Here is a 19,877-nt window from a genome sequence, read left to right on the forward strand (position 1 = left end):
AAGAATGACAAACACATTTCGGGAGGAAACATCCGCACCGTAACACAACATAAACACAACAGAACAAATACCCAGAACCCCTTGCAGCACTAACTCCTGCGGGACGCTACAATATACACCCCCGCTACCACCAAACTCTGCCCACCTGAGCCCCGACATTAATGAACTAGCATCCCAGAAAAGATGGCAGGTATCTGGCTTGGGCACATCAGATTAGATCAGTGTGTCGCAAACTGACCAGTAAAAAGGCCTGAATGGTTGATTTATTCATTGTTCTTTTATTTTCAAATTTATTAGCCTGCGGAAAAAGATAATGTTGATATTTACCTTAAGAAGGCTGCAAATAGAAAAGAGGCATTCCATTTTTTATTTAAATTTTATTTAATATACCATTGATGTTTTTTCGTTTGTTTTTTGAAAGTAGATTTTGCACTATTAAGTTATATAAGCGTTGCTTGTTCCATATTCAGTGTTAAAGCAAATCAGTGTAGCAAACTGAGCAATATTTAACGTTTTATTCATGCATTTTCTCTTGCTACTTCAAGGCTTGAATGTTTGATTCATTCATTATTGTTATTTTATTTTCAAATTTATTATTAGCCTGTGGAAAAAGTTTATATGGATATTTACCTCAGACGGCTGCAAATAGAAAAGAGGCATTCAATTTGTATTTGAATTTTATTTGATATGCCATTGATATTTCTGAATTATTATTATTATTATTTGAAACTCGATTTTGCATGTCACTATAAAGTTATATAAGCCTTGCTTGTTCAATATTCAATGCAAAACTTGTTTGGGTCCCTATTAAAAGGTTAATTTGTTCAACCTTGGCCCTTCGCTTTGTTCAGTTTTAAATGTTGGCCCACTCTGTATTTGAGTTTGACACCCCTGGTGTAGACAAAGTGATCTCAAACAGGTGCATCTTACTCAATTAGACCATCTTTGATAATGTCGTTCTTTCTCACTATCTCAAGGGAAACTCACATCCAGTGTTGCGTCGGGATTTTCGCCGATATTCGATAAATCAATCAACCGACGATAAATTAATGTTTAAACTGGAGGGTTTTCCAGCGTCGATAAATCGCCATGGGCATGCGTCAAGAGCATTCACGCCTTTCGTTGCTTTTAGCGTACATACGTCGCGGAATGAAAAGAAGGGTGTGAGTGATCTTGCCCTCATTAAGTGTCTTTGACTCTTTGTGCAGTGACGCGAGGCCGCTGTACCGAAATCTGTTACCCATCGGAATTTGTAACTCCAGGGGGCGATGTTCCCATGGCGTTTGTTTGATGGTTAAACGGCAAGCCCAAGGAGGAGGAGAAGAAGAACGCTTGCGTAAATGGCGTAAACTATACTTAATGCTGAAACGTCAGTTGTCAGAATTTCAGCATTAATAAATTACACATATTCTGGAGATCAATGACTTACTTTCATATTAGTATGAGTCCATTGTATCAGCTGTTATGTGTAATTTATTAATGCTGAAATTCTGACAACTGACGTTTCAGCATTGAGGATAGTTTACGCCATTTACGCAAGCGTTCTTCTTCTCCTCCTATTTGGGCTTGCCGTTTAACCATCAAACAAACGCCATGGGAACATCGCCCCCTGGAGTTACAAATTCCGATGGGTAACAGATTTCGGTACAACACCTGCTAGCATCACACAGTGAAGCATGGAGCAGCTAACGTGGACAAAATGACCACACAAACAAATGCCACCGCAGCAGTGTGGGAATATTTCAGTTGAAACATTTGGAACAAGATGAGACTATCAACACCGAGAAGCCAGGTTGCCGAATATGCGTGACTACAACAACGCCCACTTGACAAACAACCAGCTGACGGTCTACTCACTTCGCGTTTGGACAGGTCAGTGTAAACAAAACAGTGCAAAAGAGAGTTTAAATAAATCGCCCAAGATATGCTGCCGTTTGATACTGTACATTATTGTGTCAATATGTTGACCTGTTAACCTACTAATAAAAATCTCAATCAAAATGCCACAAGGCATTTTATTTTAAAAAAAACAACAACAACAAAAAACATGTTACATGTTAAAATTGTGCTGTTTTGGGGACTGAACGCCGATTAAATTGATTTTGATTCATTTTAAAACCTGTACCCCGAGGCACCATTTTATTACTATTAAATCTAATTTCTTAATTTATGTTTTTAGCGCTTACTAGGACTGTGAATCTTTGGGCACCACAAGATTCGATTCGATTCGATTCTTGGAGGTAACGATTCAATTCAGGATAGATTCTCGATTCAAGATCTTGACTTTCTTATAACATTGGGTGCCAGTTCTATGATTGACTACATTCCTCCATACATTCCTGACAAATGTATATCTTACTTAAAGGAAATAGTTGAATTAAATTATGCCCAAACATTTAATAAAGTCAAACAAAAATAAGGGGAACCAGAGAAGTATCACACACTTCTCTACATCAACAATATGATATAAATATATATATGTATTCATGCAAAAATACATATGTATAAATATATATATATATATTAGGGCTGCAACTAACGATTAATTTGATAATCGATTAATCTGTCGATTATTACTTCGATTGATCGATTAATAATCGGATAAAAGAGACAAACTAAATATCTATCCTTTCCAGTATTTTATTGGAAAAAACAGCATACTGGCACCATACTTATTTTGATTATTGTTTCTCAGCTGTTTATACATGTTGCAGTTTATGAATAAAGGTTTATTAAAAAAAAATAAAAAATTGCCTTTGCACACGCGCGTAGCATTGATCCAACGAATCGATGACTAAATTAATCGCCAACTATTTTTATAATCGATTTTAATCGATTTAATCGATTAGTTGTTGCAGCCCTAATATATATATATATATATATATATATATATATATATATATATATATATATATATATATATATATATAAATGTTTTAATCGATTTGAAAAAAAAAAAATTGATTAAGAATAATGATTTTAATGATTAAAGATGATTTGCCTAAGTGACTGGACAGGACAGAAAAAAAAATGTGTGTATATATATATATATATACAGTATATAATATATATGTTTTAATCGTTTTTTGATTATTTTTTTTAATCGATTAAGAATCATTACAAGTAAGAGTCGTGATTCATTCGAAAATCGATTTGTTTTTTTGACACCCCTCAAGCTTACGGATAACTAAAAAAAAAAATAAACAAATGCGTTTTCAAAAGTTTGAAAAGTGGTCAAAAAGTCTGGTTTGCGTTCTAATCAGCAAATAAACCGGAAAATGAATAACAAATCCTGAGTCTTTAATTGTTCTCTTAGTCTGATTTGATGAAGGATTAATTGATTAAGATGCACCGTATTGATCTCCCTGGCGATCACACAAACAACTCTGGTTACTCTTTGGATGTTCGTTCAAAAGCAGCCTTCTGGTTTCTCCATCATCTTCTTCATCCTCGTTTCAGCTCTCACACTCCACCTGCTTCCTTCAAGTTTCCTTCACATTTTTCCTCATTTTCATGCCTCTGGGATCACGTCGGACGCCGCAAGGTAAATATTCATATTGTTTCAAATATCTGTCACATTTTTTTAACCGTTAAATCTCCTTCAATTCATCCAGTTCTACCTTCTTTCATTCAACTCTTCACTTCCTTGTTTGGATATAAATTGACTAATAATATGTATGAATATTGTTGCTGGGCAGACGTGATCCAGACGTTCTGCAGTTTGTCTACGCCGTAATGCTTTGTGCCGGCGTCTCGCTACTCTCTCTGCTGCGGTTCTTCCCGGGCTGCTGCTGCTCCTCGTGGCCCGGCGTGTTGCGGTGCTGCTGGCGGCGCGGTGCATGGCGGGGCGGCAGGGACAGCGCACAGCAGGACACGCCCACCGTGGGCTCGGGCAGATCCTCCGCTCGGGACCAGCTGTCTGTGGCCGGGTCGTAGGTCTGGACGGCAGCCTTGTAGCGCTTCTCTGCCTCGTTCCACCCCCCCAGCAGGTACAGCTTGTCGGTCAGCGGCGACAGCCCCGCCGTGCTCACGCCCAGCGGAAGCGGCGCAGCCCTGCTCCATGTACCGTCGCCCTCGGCGGAGAAGACCTCCACGCTGAGCACGTCCACCCGCTCCCCGCCGGGCCCCAGCTGGCTCCCACCCACCACGTACACCTTACCGCCCAGGGTGGCGGAGCAGTGCCAGCCGCGGGGCGTCTCCATGGGAGGCTTCTGTGTCCAGGCGTCACTCTCCACGCTGTAGCACGCCACCGAGCGGGAGTAGGCGCAGTTGATGTAGCCGCCGCTCACCAGGATGTCTCCGGAGGGGAGGGTGGCGCTGGCGTGGCAGCAGCGCGGCACCTCCATGGGGGCGCGCATCTGCCAGGTGTTGGAGGAGGGCAGGTAGCTCTCAGTCGTGGCCAGGAGGCCTTCCACGTTTCGCCCGCCGATGGCAACCAGGCGCCCCCCGCTGGCTGCCAGCGAGAAATGAGTGCGGCGTTGACGCATGCTAGCCAGGTGAAGCCAGGTGTTGAAGCGGGGGTCGTACCTGTCGGCGGAAATAAGAAACTTCACTAGGGATGTCCGATAATGGCTTATTGCCGATATCCGATATTCCGATATTGTCCAACTCTTAATTACCGATACCGATATCAACCGATGCCGATTTATGCAGTCGTGGAATTAACACATTATTATGCCTAATTTGGACAACCAGGTATGGTGAAGATAAGGTCCTTTTTAAAAAAAGTAATTAAATAAAATAAGATAAATAAATCAAAACATTTTCTTGAATAAAAAAGAAAGTAAAACAATATAAAAACAGTTACATAGAAACTAGTAATTAATGAAAATTAGTCAAATTAACTGTTAAAGGTTAGTACTATTAGTGGACCAGCAGCACGCACAATCATGTGTGCTTACGGACTGTATCCCTTGCAGACTGTATTGATATATATTGATATATAATGTAGGAACCAGAATATTAATAACAGAAAGAAACAACCCTTTTGTGTGAATGAGTGTAAATGGGGGAGGTTTTTTTTTGGGTTGGTGTACTAATTGTAAGTGTATCTTGTGTTTTTTATGTTGATTTAATTTTAAAAAAATACCGATAATAAAAAAAACCATACCGATAATTTCCGATATTACATTTTAAAGCATTTATCGGCCGATAATCATCTCCAAACTTCACCTGTCGCTGCTCTACAGAGACCCCAAATGGGGATGACTGAGTCTCACCTGCTGAGGGTGCTGACGGCGTGCTTGGCCTGGTTGCGAGCGTCATTCTGGTCCTCCCCGCCCGCTACATACAGGAAACCGTCCATCACGACCACGCACTGATTGAAGCTTTTTGCTGGGAGCTGAGTGAGGTGGCGCCAGGCTGCGCCGCCCTCGCGGGGGTCCCGCCACAGCACCTGGACACATTAATCGAAAGGTCACGTCCGGCATTTTAAAAACGGCGCTTAAAAAAGGGCGCCCACCTCGCGGCTGAGGGCGCGCTCGGTGAGTGAGGGCCGGCCGCCAATGGTGAGCAAGGTCTGGTGGCTGGCGCGCAGCTGCGTGCGGCGGGACTGCAGTGTGTTCTGCTGGTGGGGCAGCAGGTGGTAGTTCATGGCGTCCACCAGCAGACGGTGGCACTGGGCGTCCAGCATCATGCGCGGCACAGGCTGAATCTGGCTCACCAGCTCGCTGGCAGGGATGGTCTCGAAGCGCACGTGGGACAGGAGGGCGGCGGCGTGTGGCTGGCGGGCGGCGTCAAAGTCCAGCCACTTCATGGCCAGCTGGGAAAAGAACCAAAGAAGAAGAAGAAGATGAGCCTGTGAGATGTTGATTTATACCTTTTGTTGTGTAATTCGTAAATAAAAACAGAATACAATGATTTGCAAATCCTTTTCAACCTATATTCAATTGAATAGACTGCAAAGACAAGATACTTAACGTTCAAACTTTGTTATTTTTTGCAAATATTAGCTAAATTGGAATTTGATGCCTGCAACATGTTTCAAAAAAGCTGGCACAAGTGGTAAAAAAATACTGAGAAAGTTGAGGAATGCCCATCGAACACTTATTTGGAACATCCCACAGGTGAACAGGCTAATTGGGAACATGTGTATGCCATGATTGGGTATAAAAGCTGCTTCCATGATATGCTCAGTCATTCACAAACAAGGATGGTGCGAGGGTCACCACTTTGCAAACAAATGCGTGAGCAAATTGTCAAACAGTTTAAGAACAACATTTCCCAACGAGCTATTGCAAGGAATTTAGGTATTTCACCGTCTACGGTCCGTAATATCATCAAAGGGTTCAGAGAATCTGGAGAAATCGCTGCACATAAGCGACAAGGTCGTGACCTTCGATCCTTCAGGCGGTACTGCATCAAAAACCGACATCAGCGTGTAAAGGATATCACCACATTGGCTCAGGAAACACTTCAGAAAACCACTGTCAGTAACTGCAGCTCGTCGCTACATCTATAAGTACAAGTTAAAACTCTACTATGCAAAGCAAAAGCCATTCTTCAACAACACCCAGAAACGCCGCCGGCTTCGCTGGGCCCAAGCTCATCTAAGATGGACTGATGCAAAGTGGAAAAGTGTTCTGTGGTCTGACGAGTCCACATTTCAAATTGATTTTTGGAAACTGTGGACTTCATGTCCTCCGGACCAAAGAGGAAAATAACCATCCGGATTGTTATAGGCGCAAAGTTCAAAAGCCAGCATCTGTGATGGTATGGGGATGTATTAGTATTAGTGCCCTAGGCATGGGTAACTTACACATCTGTAAAGGCACCATTAAAGGTACGTACAGGTTTTGGAGCAACATATGTTGCCATCCGAGCAACGTCTTTTTCATGGACGCCCCTGCTTATTTCAGCAAGACAATGCCAAGCCACATTCTGCACGTGTTACAACAGCGTGGCTTTGTAGTAAAAGAGTGCGGCCTGCGGACTGGCATACCTGTAGTCCAGACCTGTTTCCCTTTGAAAATGTGTGGTGCATTATGAAGCCTAAAATACCACAACGGAGACCCTGGACTGTTGAACAACTTAAGCTGTACATCAAGCAAAAATGGGAAAGAATTAAATCTGAAAAGCTTAAAAAATTGGTCTCCTTAGTTCCCAAACGTTTACTGAGTGTTGTTAAAAGGAAAGGCCATGTAACACAGTGGTAAAAATGCCCCTGTGACAACTTTTTTGCAATGTGTTGCTGCCATTAAATTGTAAGTTAATGATTATTTGAAGAAAAAAAATTACGTTTCTCAGTTCAAACATTTAATATCTTGTCTTTGCAGTCTGTTCAATTGAATATAAGTTGAAAATCATTGTATCCTGTTTTTATTTACCATTTTTTTACCAACTTCACTGGTTTTGGGTTTTGACTTTCAATCAACTTCGAAAATGTAGCCAATGGAATATCTAAGACAAAAGGTGGCATGTTAGTATGTAATGTGACTGAAGAGCCCCTAGGGGTGGAGTTAAAAATACGACTCATTTTTCCCTCAGCTGTGTTTTTGGAACCTTTCAGGCTGTCACATGTTCAAACAGCTGCTGGCGCAGATGGAAATAGACCATTGAGGAAAGTGGAATTCCTTCCGGTTTGTTTTTAGCAGGAGTACGTCAAAACTACTCGACCAATCTCCAAGGAACTTCGTAGAGCGTCGTGTGTTCAAGAAGCCGATCAATTTTGAGAGGACATGTGTAGTAGTCGTTGTTGCACTGTAAAAATAACAATCTTGGATTTTTACTGTAAAAAGGTGACAGAATTTTACCGTAATATGTTTTTACAGTGAATTACTGTAATTAGAAAAACGGTACATCTGTTATTTTTACAGTAAAATTCTGGCCACCGAGCTGCCAGTTTTTTTTACTGTTAAATCTAAATAAAATAAATTCTGTCAATTACTGTAAATTGAAAAAACACTGCCACTGTTATTTTTATGGTAACATTCTAGTCTTCACTTCCAAGGTTTCTCACTGCGCCCAGTGAGACACTTGTGATTAAGCACAAAACTTCGATTGATTGATTTTAGGTTTTTCACCTGCTGCTATCCCCTAAGCAGTATTCCTTTTCCTCTCCCTTATCTCTCCTGCTTGCTTCTTTGTCTTGTCTTAACTTTCTTGTTGCCTCTTTTTGCACTGCTCTCCAAATCTAAACATTGGAACTATTTAACTGGCCTCAATGAAATTGACAAGATCTTGGATTTGGGGGAACCTGCTGTCGTGACGAAGCGGTTGTTGCTGGACACACGACGGACTCTTGGGAGAATAGACAATTTAGAGTGAAAAGCAAATTTTATTTTCACTCGCATACACAACATTCTAACTTGGATTGTTTCCCTGGCGTCGAGACTCTCCCGAAGGACAGTGCAGTGAAGACACAACAAACTCCCTTCCTGTCTCTCATGGACACACACCTGTTGTTGTTGACTTTGGACTCGCGACTGCACAAACATCAAAGCCGCGGAACAGAGACACACTACGGGCTTACACACACACATGCAACCACAAAAATATACGCCACACATACACACCCCACCCCCCCAACCCAACGCCCTCGACGCAAATCCCATAGGGGTGATGGATGGATGGTCAGCGCCTGAGAGCTGCGGCCCTACCATCATGACCTCGCACTCCCTTCCCTCTGTTGCTAGATATCTCGAGATGTACGTTGTAATATGTATATGTGCTTTGCTATGGAGGTTTTTTCCCACTCCAGACTGGTTAGGAGACCAGTCTAGATTGTATTTTTTTACTCATCCTTCCCCAGCGTTTTACCTTTTTCCCATCTTGCCTTGTGGCGACCCATCAGCGTTCCTGTTCTGTAACCATGTACACTGTTTGTTTGTCTAATCTGCAACGGGTTTGTGCTGAAAACAAAGTTTCGTTGTACTTGTGCAATGACAATAAAGACCTATCTATCTATCTATCTATCTATCTATCTATCTATCTATCTATCTATCTATCTATCTATCTATCTATCTATCTATCTATCTATCTATCTATCTATCTATCTATCTATCTATCTATCTATCTATCTATCTATCTATCTATCTATCTATCTAATTAAGCCAGTCACATTTATTTTTCGGAGTGGGATCATTGCAAAAGTTTGGTGTCTTGTTTGTCGGAGGAACTTTCATGTTTAGTAGCATTTTTGACTTCTTATTTAGCTTTTTTTTTTTTTTTGCAATCTGGGGTTTTTTTTTAATCTAAAATCTACAATCGCTATTTTTACAGTGCATTACGGTAAAAAGAAAGACGTACCACTGTTATTTTTACAGTAAAATTCCGCCGACAAACTGCCAGATTTTAACGTAAAATCTTCAAAACTTGTTTTTACAGTGTGTGTTGTGGCAAAAGGGTGCTGTAGTCAACCACACCCAGCAGATGAAGCTACAGCTACACAGTGTTTCCCATAAACTGCAAAGATACCTGTGGCTATGGGCGTGGTCACCATGACATCAACGAGTAATTTGCATAATTTACTACAGTGATATGATTTTCTCTAAAAAGGCTCAAAAAATGTATACTTACTAATTAATAATAACAGTTTTGTTTTAAACATCCATCCATTTTACAATATAATTACAACACTTTATGTACATATTTATATACAGATTAGAACAATAAGTTATTCACTGAAATGTATTTATTAATTGTGGTTCTTACAAAAAAAATATCTTATTAAAAAAGCTAAAATGTCTCTTAAAGCTCTGCCCCTTTAATTAGTGCATACTAAATAATTTAACTTTAGCCTACTACTACAACCATATTATTTACCAGCAACATAAAGTGAAACAGAGGCAGGTGTCCTGCCACAGTCAGTAAAAAATAAACAAAAAACAGTAGTGGTCAAATACAAATAAGGCAACAAGAGAAGTATCCTACACTTCTCTTTTGTAAAGTAAATCTGAACAGCCTATATGGGCATCTACATCAACTATATGATTTGCCTGAGAAGCTGGACAGGACAAAAAAAAAAAAGTTTTTTATTTATTTTTATTTATTTGTGGCGGACGTAATTATTTCGTGGCGGGCCGCCACAAATAAATGAATGTGTGGGAAACACTGGCTACACAACTAGAACCAGAAGGTTGTGATTTTGTAGTTTAAGATTGTTCTGCCTTGGTAGAGATCAGTGACTCCTATTATGCCATTTCTGTAAAATACTTTGTTCCGGCTCCGGATTGGCTAAAATGACCTGATAATGTGACTTTACTGTCTGACCTGGAAGGCGGTGACCTCCGAGGGCAGCAACAGTGAGTCGTCCTGTAGGAAGGCGGAGATCTGCTCCAGGGTCAGCTGGGTGAAGAGCGGCGTCTCGGCAAACTGCGCAAAGTTTTCCAGCACGAAGCGGCGGGCGGCGGCGCACACGGGCGGCAAACTGTAGGCGGCGGCAATATTCCAGACATACACGCACGTCTGCACGTTGAGCTCGGCCAGCAGGAAGTCTGTGCACATCTTGAGGAGCTGCGGGATCTGCAGGGTGGCGGCGGCCGACACGGTGCATCCAATGGTGTAGAGCGACATGTGCACGCGGCCCAGGTAGGCGAAGGTGATGACGTTGGCCAGGCCTGCAGGGGGTTATCAGCGGTTAAACATGGCGCTCATCATGCTTGTTGACACACTGGGCGGCCTACCAAGAGGTGAAAGGGACGGTAGCTCCAGCCGCTTCATGTCGGGATCTTTGGCCAGGATCTCGCGAAAATACTGACTGACTGAGGAGATGACCAACTTGTGGACGTCAAAGGATTTTGTCTTGCAGCCCAACTCCAGATCCGTCAGGAACCTGACCAGGAAAGACAATTGAAACATCGCAGCGAGAAAACATCACGTCACATTGCCGTACTTCTCCTGCCGCATCTTGCTGAGCTCCTCCAGCAGGGCGTTGCCGTGCAGGGGCCGGGTCAGCTCGCTGCCCAGGCCCAGGCCTCTCTCGCCGGGCTTGATGACGGGCGGCGGCAGGGGCAGGTTGAGGCTGTTCAGCTGGGCGATATCCAACGCCGCCATCTGCTCGATCTTCTTAGCCGCGCTCTCCACCACCACAACGCCGTCTCCTCGACGCTCCACCTTCAGGAGCACGGGGGTGGTCTCCATGGCGACCTGGCTGACGGTGTCAGGCGTGACCTTTTTCTGGCGTGAGGCCTTCTTCTTGGGGGCCATACTGACCGCGGTGTTTACTTCCTTACAAGTTGGTGGCTCACCAGCAAGATCGTTTTTATCTTGAGGACCCTTTCACAAATTCTTCTCCTTTTTGGCCGGGCGGAGTTTAACACAGCACACTGCACCTAAAAGTATAAGGACAAATAAAAAACAGAAGGAAAAACAAATATAGCGCTAAAAATAGTTTGGGGATCATATTTAAATGTATTTAAGATTGGCAGGTCTGTAAAAATGTTTTAAATTGACTAAAATCTTCCCTTATTTTCCGAATATTTGTTTTTATTTTCAAATGTTGACATAAATCCCACAGAGGGTGAAAATAAGTCAGAAACAGTGACGCATATAGGACACAAGTCGAATCGCAACAATATAAAAATATAAACAGCAAATGGGAAAACAGAAGGAAAAACACATACAGTACTAAAAATAGTTTTGGTTTTATATTTAAAATTGCTTTAAGATTGGCAAGTCTGTAAAAGTATTTTTAATTTTATTAAAATATTCCCTTATTCTCAGGAATATTTATCTTATTTTCAAATGTTGACATGAATCCCACACAGGGTGGAAATGAGTACAAAACAGTGGAATCGAAACAAATGGAATCGCAACAATATAAAAATATAAACAGCAAATGGGAAAACAGAAGGAAAAACACATACAGTACTAAAAATAGTTTTGGGTTTATATTTAAAATTGCTTTAAGATTGGCAAGTCTGTAAAAGTATTTTTAATTTTATTAAAATATTCCCTTATTCTCAGGAATATTTATCTTATTTTCAAATGTTGACATGAATCCCACACAGGGTGGAAATAAGTACAAAACAGTGGAATCGAAACAAATGGAATCGCAACAATATAAAAATATAAACAGCAAATGGGAAAACAGAAGGAAAAACACATATAGTACTAAAAATAGTTTTGGGTTTATATTTACATTTCTTTAAGATTGGCAAGTCTGGAAGAGGGTGAAAATAAATTAGTAACAGTGACACCTAAAGGATTTAAGTGGAACAGCAACAATATAAATATAAACAGCAAAAGACAAAACAGAAGGAAAAGCAATTGTTTTGGGATCACATTTAAATTTCTTCAAGATTGGCAGGTCTGTTAAAAACATTTTTATTTGCAGAGAATCTTCCCTTATTTTCAAGAATATTTCACTTATTTTCAAATGTTGACAAAGGGCGGAAATAAATTAGAAACCGTGACACCTAGAGCAACAATATAAGTGGAACAGCAACAATATAAAAATAAATAGCAAATTAGAAAACAAAAAATTACAGTACTAAAAATAGTTTTGAGATCACATGTAAATTTCTTCAGGATTGGCAAGTGTGTAAAAATATTTCATTTACAGAAAATCTTCCCTTAATTTAAATAATTTTCTCTTAAATTTCAAATGTTGACCCATATTCCACAGAGGGCAGAAATAAGATAGTAACAGTGACACATACAGGATTTAAGTGGAACAGCAACAATATAAATTCAAACGGTAAATGAGAAAACAGAAGAAAAAAACATGAAGTAATAAAAAATGTTTTGAAATCGCATGTACATTTCTTCAAGATTGGCAGGTCTGTAAAAATATTTTATTTGCAGAATATCTTCTATTGTTTTCAAGAATTTTTCTCTTATATTCGCTTGTCACAGAGGGTGTAAAATAAGTTAGAAACACCCATAGGAACAGCAGCAAAAAATGAATACTAAAAATTGTTTTGGGATAATATTCCCATTTTCAGAGACTGGCAGGTCTGTGAGGATATTTTTTATTTGCTAAAAACTTCCATTATTTTGGGAAAAATAGCCGTTTTCTTCAAACGTTGACGTGTCGGAAATAAGATACAAACAGTGACACCAACAGGACTCAAGCGGAACAGCAACAATATATAGAAAAACAGCAAATGGGAAAACAGAGGTAAAAACAAATACAGGACTCAAAATAGTTTTGGGATAATATTTACATTTGTTGAAAATTGACAGGTCTGTAAAAATATATTTCATTTACCGAAAATCTTCCCTTATTTTCAGGAAGATTTCCCTTTTTTTCAAATGTTGACAGTGGGGTGGAAATGTTTCCTTATTCAGTTTAGGCAACAGTCACAAACAGCAATACCTACAGGACTAAAGAGTAACAGCAACAATATAAACAGCGCAAGGACTTTAGTGGCTAGTTGTGACTCTTGGACGATTAACATGGAGAGGGAGTTGGGATTTAAAAACAACTCGTGCGTAAAAACAGAACGCCATGTTGGACGGTGTATAAGTGTCGTGGGGGTTGGAGGTGCGACAGCTGCGTTCTGCACCGACCGGCCTTGACCGGGATATTTCTGACCGTCCGACGTTATTTCAATGCCACTTAATGAGAGCTCTCGCGGCTCACTGGTCAAACTTAAATTCTGTTTGACTTTATTACCTGTTTAGGAAATAAAATATGTCTGCCCCCTGGCACACACTTTGATTCTGGAAGTGACGATTCCGAATCTTAATAAGTTCGATTGATTTCAGAATTGAATACATTTTTTCAGCATCCCTATTAATTAGTTATGAGATGCCTCATATGACAGGGCCAACAGCTGCTGTCCTTCACCAGGGTGTGGAGCCCCTTAGATGACACAAACTATTTCAAATCCTGGAGCGCAATGAGGTCACAGACCCCCCCCCCCCCCTCTCACCGGGAGTCAAATTGCTTTGGATTATGTTCAGGCTTGTGCTGATATCATAGGAAAGTGTTGGTCGGCGCCTCCAGTTTTGATTAGCCGCTTTGTTTACGTCCTTCTCCAACAGGCGTGATGGCCAAATACACTACCGTTCAAAAGTTTGGGGTCACATTGAAATGTCCTTATTTTCAATGAAGATAACTTTAAACTAGTCTTAACTTTAAAGAAATACACTCTATACATTGCTAATGTGGTAAATGACTATTCTAGCTGCAAATGTCTGGTTTTTGGTGCAATATCTACATAGGTGTATAGAGGCCCATTTCCAGAAACTATCACTCCAGTGTTCTAATGGTACAATGTGTTTGCTCATTGGCTCAGAAGGCTAATTGATGATTAGAAAACCCTTGTGCAATCATGTTCACACATCTGAAAACAGTTTAGCTCATTACAGAAGCTACAAAACTGACCTTTCTTTGAGCAGATTGAGTTTCTGGAGCATCACATTTGTGGGGTCAATTAAACGCTCAAAATGGCCAGAAAAAGAGAACTTTCATCTGAAACTCGACAGTCTATTCTTGTTCTTAGAAATGAAGGCTATTCCACAAAATTGTTTGGGTGACCCCAAACTTTTGAACGGTAGTGTACATCTTTGGCGGAACCAAAAAAATAACGCAAGAATACTTTTTAACGATAATGAAGTGAATTTCGACCCTCTGGCATCCTAGTAGTTATATTTGTTGTCAACATATCTGAGGCTAAATGGAGCTAGCAGCAGCTAACAACATGATTGGGTTTGGCACTAGCGCGGGTCATGATTTTGGGGAGGTACGATTTGTTAAAACATTAAATTGAGTAAGATAACATTTAACAGATTCAGGATGATGCATTTGACGGTAACTACTAAAGATGTCCGATAATATCGGAGTGCCGATATTGTCGGCCGATAAATGCTTTAAAATGTAATATCGGAAATTATCGGTATCGGTTTCAAAAAGTAAAATGTATGACTTTTTAAAACACCGCTGCACGGAGTGGTACACGAACGTAGGGAGAAGTACAGAGCGCCAATAAACCTTAAAGCAGGGGTGTCCAAACTTTTTCCACTGAGGGCTGCACACTGAAAAATCAAAGCAAGCGGGGGCCATTTATTTTAAAAACCAATACAATATATGTATAAAAATATACATTTAGGCCTCCACTCAGGCTTGATCCCGGGGACCCCAAAGGGTTTTGGTCAAAAAAATGTGTCATTATTCAGTATTATTATTTTTATTAATATTCAAGTTTTAAATCTCTAGATCAACATTAGGTCTATCTGTCAATATAACGTTTTTAAAGACTTAAGTTGTGTGCTCTTTTTGTCAAAGAAAACCATGTTTTTTAATGGAAAAAACACAAAATATGCAAAATTTTCACCCAATAAAATTTTTAAGTGGAATATTTGAGATTATATAATAATTGGAGCCTTAAAAAGGTCAACAACACCATTGATTTTAATTCATTATTATTTTTTGAGCAATGACACTTAAAAACAAATCACACTAAAATTATTGGGGATCCAAAAGGGTCCTACTCATTAAAGTGTTACAGAATAAATTATACATTCTTTTTACTGTTTACATTTAACACAATAGTCTCGAGATGAACTTCAGATCTATCCATCAATTATACGTTTTATTGTTGTTTATGTTTTTTGTTTGTTCGTTTAAGGCCCTTCTTTAAAAAAACAGCTCAGTTTTTTATATGGCAAACACAAAATATGCAACATTTGCCCCAAAAAATACTTTAAAGTGGAATATTTAATGTGACGTAATTGGAGCCTTGAATAGGTCAATAATTCATAATAACATTGATTTTGATTCACTATTATTTTTTAAAGAAAGAAACAGCCTGCATGGCAGCTTTGTGTTATTAGAGTAAACATTGCAACATGTTCTTGTTACATATCACCTGTTTGCTCTTTTATACCACTTTTTATGTTTTTAATTTTTTTCAACCGTATTTTTAAAATGTGCCGTGGGGCCTTTAAAAAATGACCTGCGGGCCGCAAATGGCCCCCGGGCCGCACTTTGGACACCCCTGCCTTAAAGGCACTGCCTTTGCGTGCCGGCCCATTCACATTATATTCACGGCTTTTCACACACACACAAGTGAATGCCACACATACTTGGTCAACAGCCATACAGGTCACACTGAGGGTGACCGTATAACACTGTTACAAATATGCGCCACACTGTGAACCCACACCAAACAAGAATGACAAACATTTCGGGAGAACATCCCGAAACACAACATAACATAAACACAACAGAACAAATACCCAGAACCCCTTGCAGCAGTAACTCTTCCGGGTCGCTACAATATACGCCCCCCGCTATCCCATACCCCGCCCATCCTCAACCTCCTCGAGCATGTCCCAAATTCCAAGCTGCTGTTTTGAAGCATGTTAAAAAAAAATAATGCACTTTGTGACTTCAATAATAAATATGGCAGTGCCATGTTGGCATTTTTGTTCCATAACTTGAGTTGATTTATTTTGGAAAACCTTGTTACATTGTTTAATGCATCCAGCGGGGCATCACAACAAAATTAGGCATAATAATGTGTTAATTCCACGACTGTATATATCGGAATCGGTAATTAAGAGTTGGACAATATCGGATATCGGCAAAAAAGCCATTATCGGACATCTCTAATAATTACCCATGTGAGGTAAAGGGAAAGTCCACCTTTTCTTTTTAAATTTTGCCTATCATTCACAATCATTATAAGAGACAAGAACACACCTTTTTTTAATGAGGATTTTAAAGATGATTAAAAAAAAAACGCTTGGAATCTGCGGCTAATGGGAGTCATCGTTGTAGCCTCCAAGACCACTTCAAAACCCTCCATCAACGTTTTGTATACACACTGCAAGTATACATATACTGTATATATATAATGTAGTAACAGACTCGTTCATAACAATATGAAATATGTTTAATATTTACCATATTTTGATCATTTTAATCATTTTCAGTTGTGACTTCTTCTGCGCATGTCCGACTTCCAGTGTGTTCCTACTTCCAGATATAAAACGCTCGTGTGTCTTCTAATCATGGCAGACTTAGTAACAAACAACGAAGAGGACTATTTTTGAACAAATTATTATTTACAATCTTATCTTTTTGGAGCTGAATGAACTGAGGATGAACTACTGCTCCTAGAAGCGAGCATGAAGAAGAGGGTGAGACGTTGGAGCAGACGGAAGCCGAGAGAGTGAGGTCGGCGTGACTCGCAGCTGCAGATGTGGAATTTGGAGACGAGCTATTTCGACATAAAGGGAGTGCTTACCCCCAAATACTCCGGAAAACACGTCCCTGGCCAGCTGGACCAAACAGAAAACTGTCCAATCGAGTGAGTCACACTTTCTATCAATCATAATAAACGCAGCACTTCATGTGTGTTATTACATCTATAGTACATACACTGTATAGCTAGCCGTGTACTACTCACAACACAGATACTGTAATATAAATGTTCATGTTTTTCAGTCAGTACAGATTGGTGTTTTATCGCAGTGTTGTGCATTACAAACTCAAACGTGTTTCGTGCTGACGTAGACGCTAGCTTATATCTCGCTGTAGCTAGCTTTTACAGCTAAAACTGTAGCATGCCGATGTGTTACTACGATATAAAAAAAGTTCCTCTGTGGTCGCTCTTACAGTAACAATGTCGCTACAGCTTGATTATCATACAGGTTAAGAAACGTATTGTTGACGGTTTTTGAATGCATTTTTAAAGTGATTTAGCGGTAGATTTGATTGCTCCCATTAGCTACATTGCTAGCTACCTAAAACAAGACGATTTTTACAAGTTAGAATGCAAAAAAAACGAAACCTTTTGTCTTCTTGTTTCTCATGATTGTGTCCGATAGGCAAAATTCCCCCCCAAAAAGTGCACATCCCCTTTAAAAGCTAGCTAGCCTAGCTTAAATCGCGACATTCCCTGCCTGTTCGTTTGCATGTTGTGCATGTATTAAAAAGAGTGTAGCATAATCTTTGCCAAATGAAAATGTGTATGTTTTTAAACCTCAATTCACAAAAATAAGTACCGTATTTTTCGGACTATAAGTTGCAGTTTTTTTCATAGTTTGGCAGGGGGTGCGACTTACTGTATACTCAGGAGCGACTTATGTGTGAAATTATTAACACATTACCGTAAAATATCAAATAATATTATTTAGCTCATTCACGTAAGAGACTAGACGTATAAGATTTCATGGGATTTAGCGATTAGGAGTGACAGATTGTTTGGTAAACATATAGCATGTTCTATATGTTATAGTTATTTGAATGACTCTTACCATAATATGTTACGTTAACATACCAGGCACGTTCTCAGTTGGTTATTTATGCCTCATATAGCGTACACTTATTCAGCCTGTTCTTCACTATTCTTTATTTATTTTAAATTGCCTTTCAAATGTCTATTCTTGGTGTTGGGTTTTATCAAATAAATTTCCCCCAAAAATGCGACTTGTACTCCAGTGCGACTTATATATGTTTTTTTCCTTCTTTAGTATGCATTTTCGGCCGGAGCGACTTATACTCCAAAAAATACGTTTCTACAGTAATGTATTTTGAAGATGTATTGCATCATGCTTGGTGTGCTTACCACAACACGTTGAAACAGGTGCCGAATTAGATAGCAAATTCAAATAATAGTAAAAAAAAAAACAAAAAAAAAACGTAAGCACACAAAAAGTCTTATACTGAAACAGGTTTTTAATTCATGACACTACACAATCAAACATGCCAATATTGCATTTCTGAGCAGGGCTTTGGTTATCTCACCAGAGTATTTATAGGCACCCGGCATGCATGCAAGTGTGTGTGGAAATAAGAGGTAACACACACTAACAGTAACCCACCATCCACTTACATTATTATTTTTATTTTTATTTTTTATTTTTTTCATCAGCAGTTATTTCACACGACCAATTCAAACCTTTCTGTAATTTTGCCTTTTTGCAACACAATCTACTGGCATTTGCAGGGTCAAGTTTGGGAACCCAAAAGGGTGTCTAATCCAAATAAGAATCTGTTTACCTTTCTGTCCTGTTTGCTTGCTCACCCTCAGTCACTCTTCTTTCTGTTGCTTTCCTCAAAGATTCCTCATGACTGTCCCACCGTTTCTCAACCAAGGTGCTCTGTTTGTGTGTGTGTACTTGGTCCTTGTCACGTGATCCAAACTACAGTTGTGACGTAGGCGTCAGACACCCCCGCCCCAACCCATGCCCCCATATCCAAGCCTGCCATGTCCAAATAGAGGCACCCCATGGCACCCTCCCTGCCAAATATATCCCTTACGTCACAGGCGTGTCAAACTCCTTTTCATTGAGGGCCACCTCGCAGTTATGGCTACCCTCAGAGGGCCACGTGTAACACTGAATAATACATGGATATAAATGTATTATGCATTTGACTTTTTTTTGTTTTACATACTTTAGTATTGGGAACATATTCACCATTAATTAGTTGCTTATTAACATGCAAATTAGTAACATATTGGCTCTTAACTAGTCATTATTAAGTACTTATTAATGCCTTATTCGGCATGGCCTTATTATAACCCTAACCCACTAACCCTGACCAAATAACTCTAAATTAAGTCTTTATTACTTAGAATATGTTCCCCTAGTGTCCAAATAACTCTAAATTAAGTCTTTGTTACTTAGAATATGTTCCCCATACTAAAGTGTTACCAAAAACATATAACTTTGTCTGGAATTTGAAAAAACATTTGTACGTAAAAAACACTGTACGTAGATTTTAAGGTAACAAATAGCACCTTTGTTGCCAGATTTTTTCCGTTAAATTGTCAGTGTTTATTACAGTATATCGCTGTAAATCAGTGGTTCTTAACATTGTTGGAGGTACCGAACCCCACCAGTTTCATATGCGCATTCACCGAACCCTTCTTTAGTGGAAAATTTAAAAAAATGTTTTTTCAAATTCCAGACAAAGTTATATGTTTTTGGTAACACTTTAGTATGGGGAACATATTCTAAGTAACAAAGACTTAATTTAG

General features: G+C 39.6%; 1 protein-coding gene and 1 long non-coding RNA gene across 2 annotated transcripts; one reads left to right on the forward strand and one right to left on the reverse strand.

Moving 5' to 3' along the window:
- The first annotated feature begins 1,607 nt into the window (after positions 1–1,607).
- Positions 1,608–19,178, forward strand: LOC133650285 (uncharacterized). The gene is made up of 3 exons (XR_009826218.1): positions 1,608–1,872; positions 16,979–17,201; positions 18,957–19,178. It is a non-coding gene; the product is annotated as an uncharacterized LOC133650285 (long non-coding RNA).
- klhl43 (kelch-like family member 43) lies at positions 3,044–18,992 on the reverse strand. The gene is made up of 7 exons (XM_062047362.1): positions 18,896–18,992; positions 10,832–11,270; positions 10,623–10,771; positions 10,210–10,556; positions 5,462–5,761; positions 5,220–5,395; positions 3,044–4,527 (listed from the first exon to the last, which is right to left on the reverse strand). The coding sequence occupies exons 2-7, from the start codon at positions 11,143–11,145 to the stop codon at positions 3,726–3,728; spliced, it is 2,088 nt and encodes a 695-aa protein (XP_061903346.1). The 5' UTR covers positions 11,146–11,270; positions 18,896–18,992; the 3' UTR covers positions 3,044–3,725.
- Positions 19,179–19,877: the final 699 nt, after the last annotated feature.

This window comes from Entelurus aequoreus, linkage group LG05 (assembly GCF_033978785.1).
Source record: "Entelurus aequoreus isolate RoL-2023_Sb linkage group LG05, RoL_Eaeq_v1.1, whole genome shotgun sequence".
NCBI classification, from domain to species: Eukaryota; Metazoa; Chordata; class Actinopteri; order Syngnathiformes; family Syngnathidae; genus Entelurus; species Entelurus aequoreus.